Source organism: Charadrius vociferus, unplaced genomic scaffold (assembly GCF_000708025.1).
Source record: "Charadrius vociferus isolate BGI_N301 unplaced genomic scaffold, ASM70802v2 scaffold169, whole genome shotgun sequence".
Classification (NCBI taxonomy): Eukaryota; Metazoa; Chordata; class Aves; order Charadriiformes; family Charadriidae; genus Charadrius; species Charadrius vociferus.
Genome location: NW_009652966.1, coordinates 1,408,140 through 1,411,249, shown reverse-complemented (window position 1 = coordinate 1,411,249; position 3,110 = coordinate 1,408,140). Strand labels below are relative to the sequence as shown.

Sequence of the window (3,110 nt, the reverse complement as noted above, 5' to 3'; positions counted from 1 at the left end):
AAAAAATCTAGGAGAGGAAGAAAATGCAAACTTGAACTTGCCTGTGTGTCTCTCATGTGCCTGCGCAGGCCAGTGCCGCCTTCTGTCCAGGGTTTCAACAGCTTGTTCTTTGCAATTAACAGAAATTCTAGCACTAGCTGTGAAAAACCTTCAGCTTTCCATCACCTTGGAGGACCAGAACTGCCCTAACCTCACCAAAAGAGGAATAAACTGAGGCACAGATTAGCTGTGGAATTTCCCAAAGCCGCACTGGTGGCTGGTGGCAAAGTCACTATTAAAGCAGGCTTTTCTGGCCCAAGTCATTATGGCCATATTTTTCCACCAGTTTATCTAATCCTGACTGGTCCAAGCTTTTCAGAACAAGTCCAATTCCTCTTCTCAAAAGAAAACCCAAACAATCAACTAACAACAATAAATCATATATACATAGCTATTATTGTGTGTGCTGGCCCAGTCAGGGTGTGGTTCCTCTGCAGCCAAAGCTGATCCAAGCACTGACTGCTGCCGCTCCACCTCTCCCTCTTTCACCAGCTGCACTTTTTCAACCCTTCCCAGGTACTACAGATTATGCAACCGCCCTTTCCTCCCTGTCCCAAACTGATTTACGGAACTGATTCACTGAAATCCAACCTCACCAAATAAAAGAGGCCCTCTTCAGCTGCACTGCCTCCTTGAGGGAGCTTGCTGTGCAGCTGGAGACTGAGTGGTGGTGGATGAGAGTGAGGGGACAGGAACCTGCCACAGCTGGGGTGGGGGAGATGAGGGGATTCAGACAGGCTTAAAGTGCCATAGGACTAGATCCTTAGAAGTTTCTGGCAATCTGTACTACCTGCACGAATCCTGCATGCTCGCAGTGTTCCCTGCTACTGTGTTTTCCCTCCTTTTTTACTCTGCTTTCTTAGTAAATGCAATGTGACGAGGGGTGAGTCTATTCATGAAAGTCTGTGATACTGTCCTGCAGCAGGTTCCAAAATCATCCCAAAATCAACTGCAGAGTGCCCGAAACCATGGTATTCCCCCACCTGGCTCTGCCTACCAGGGCTGCACCATCATCTCCAGAAAACAAGGACCACATTTCTCCCTTCTTCTCTGTGCATGTCAGAGCTGTCATGCTCATAAAAAAAGTGCTTTTGTCAGGACAACTGCAGAACATTTTTACATTGATATACTCGTTGGAGGTTCACTTGCCACCGTTAATAACAGATCTCTACAGCTCATCATTAGTAAAAGCGCAGAGAAGTCACAGGTCAGAGTCTCACTCCGCATGACACGCAGAGAGAAGAAAGAAAGAGTACCGCTTCAAAGCAACTGTCAATCCGAGGGATCAATTACATGCGAGTCACAGATCTTTCATACTGAGGTTCCCGCACTAGGGGACTGTAGCACTGGGAACTGCTTCAGCATTTTCCACCTCCCAGAAACGAGCTGCCAAGAGATTTCAACTCAAACCAAAAATTACTAAATTGTTAAATTTACAAAATGACTGTGTTTACCAAGAGCAGCAGATGTTTAAAGGGAAGAAATTCAGGGTCTGGGGCAACGTCTAGAAACAAGCAGAATACTCACACTGCCGCTGTGAAATCTGTAAACATTGTTGAGCGAGGAATCCACATGCCAATGCATGAAGTAGTAGCGATCACCTACAGAGAAAGGGAGGAAGGTTGTATGAAGGGCAAAGATAAAGAAGGTTCATGTGGATTTCCAGGGAAACCCCATTTTCAAGGTTCAATTTTATCTCTTTTCCATTATAACCTACCGGAGCTGCAGCATTAACCCAAATTATGATTGATCTTTTGGAGGAAGGGATTTTCCTGTAGATGTAGACTGCTTCCTCTATAAACACCAGGTTGGCAATTAGCGTCATCAGAGTTAAGATTGCAAAGAGAAATCTCCCTGGTAGGTCAAGGCCTGCAGAGAGAGAGAAGAAAACAGTAAGGTCTGACTTATTTCATAAGCATTCCAAACATTTAATGTAAAGACACCACCTCAGAGGGGCTTCTTAGCTGTATTTCTGCAAAGACTTGGACTCAGCTTCATAGATGGACCATTGACTCCACAGGATGATTCAAGTACTTCAACTTAAGTTCATAACTAAATATGGGAAGAATATGCCTCCATGTCCTTGAAGCATTATGCAGAAGTCTCTTCCAGAAAGGTGCAGTTCCAGGACAAATGTCCTTAGATTAATGTAAATAAGTAACAGAATATAAATAAATACATAATATGAATAAATACAGTAAATAAATATTCTGGGAACTTTTCCAGGCAGACTACAAGCAAAAATGTATTTACTCGGTATTAGTTCTTTGCTTCTACTGTATGTTCATAGGCATGTTTGTGCACAACTTCCTTAGGCATGCAAACTTTTTAGAGGCTCGGTGGAAGTTTGTGGGGCACACGAACAATGTAAGGGTAAGCCCCAGATATATCTAGCCTTAGATAAAACTTGATGCCTTCACCAAATTCTTTTTTACTTCTCCTTTGATGCTGGGTATGGGTATCAACATTTACCCATGGCTGATGCTTTTATGTCGCCCTTGACACTGGGTATGGATACACCAACTTTTACCCATGATTGATGGTTGAGGTGGATTTTCTCCCAAGAAATGTGCTTCCAGGGACAGAAGAAAGCACTGCAGTGGAGCCATGCTTAATTTAGGAGAAGTTCACGGTCATCACTGGTACTAACTCCTGCTGCGGCCGTAGCCTATCTAAAAACACCCATACCAAGCAGTGCCTGCAAAGGTAAGCCTCTGCCCCAGCCTCTTTAAGGCAACCTGCTTCAACCCCCCCCACCCAGGACTTCCAGACTTGGCTGCAGGTGGAGCATCCCACACCTCCACGGACATCTCCACGCCAACAGACCTCACCGCGGGGCAGCCCCAGACCAGAGGCAGGTCTGCGGGCTGGTTCCGTGCTCGGTTCGGGCAGGTACCGGCAGTCCCCGGCGCTGCCGGCCGACCACCCCTTCCCCTCGCCCACCACCCTGTTCCCTCACACCCCACCCGCAGCTCTGGGCTTCGGGGGGTGGTGAGAGGGTGCTCGTGTTGTCCTCTCTCCTCTCCCCGAAGGCAAAGGCAGCTCGGCCCCCTCCCTGTCAGGCGCAGGTC

At 46.8% G+C, this 3,110-nt stretch overlaps 1 protein-coding gene across 1 annotated transcript in view; it reads right to left on the bottom strand.

Annotated features, from left to right (window-relative positions):
• Positions 1 to 3,110, bottom strand: part of LOC104293607 (organic solute transporter subunit alpha-like) — a 10,459-nt gene that overhangs the window by 6,365 nt on the left and 984 nt on the right. The window contains exons 2-3 of the mRNA XM_009893121.1: positions 1,757 to 1,908; positions 1,567 to 1,640 (exon numbers count right to left, since the gene is read on the bottom strand). Of these exons, the coding sequence (XP_009891423.1) occupies positions 1,567 to 1,640; positions 1,757 to 1,908 (226 nt within the window). The remainder of the gene's footprint in view (positions 1 to 1,566; positions 1,641 to 1,756; positions 1,909 to 3,110) is intronic.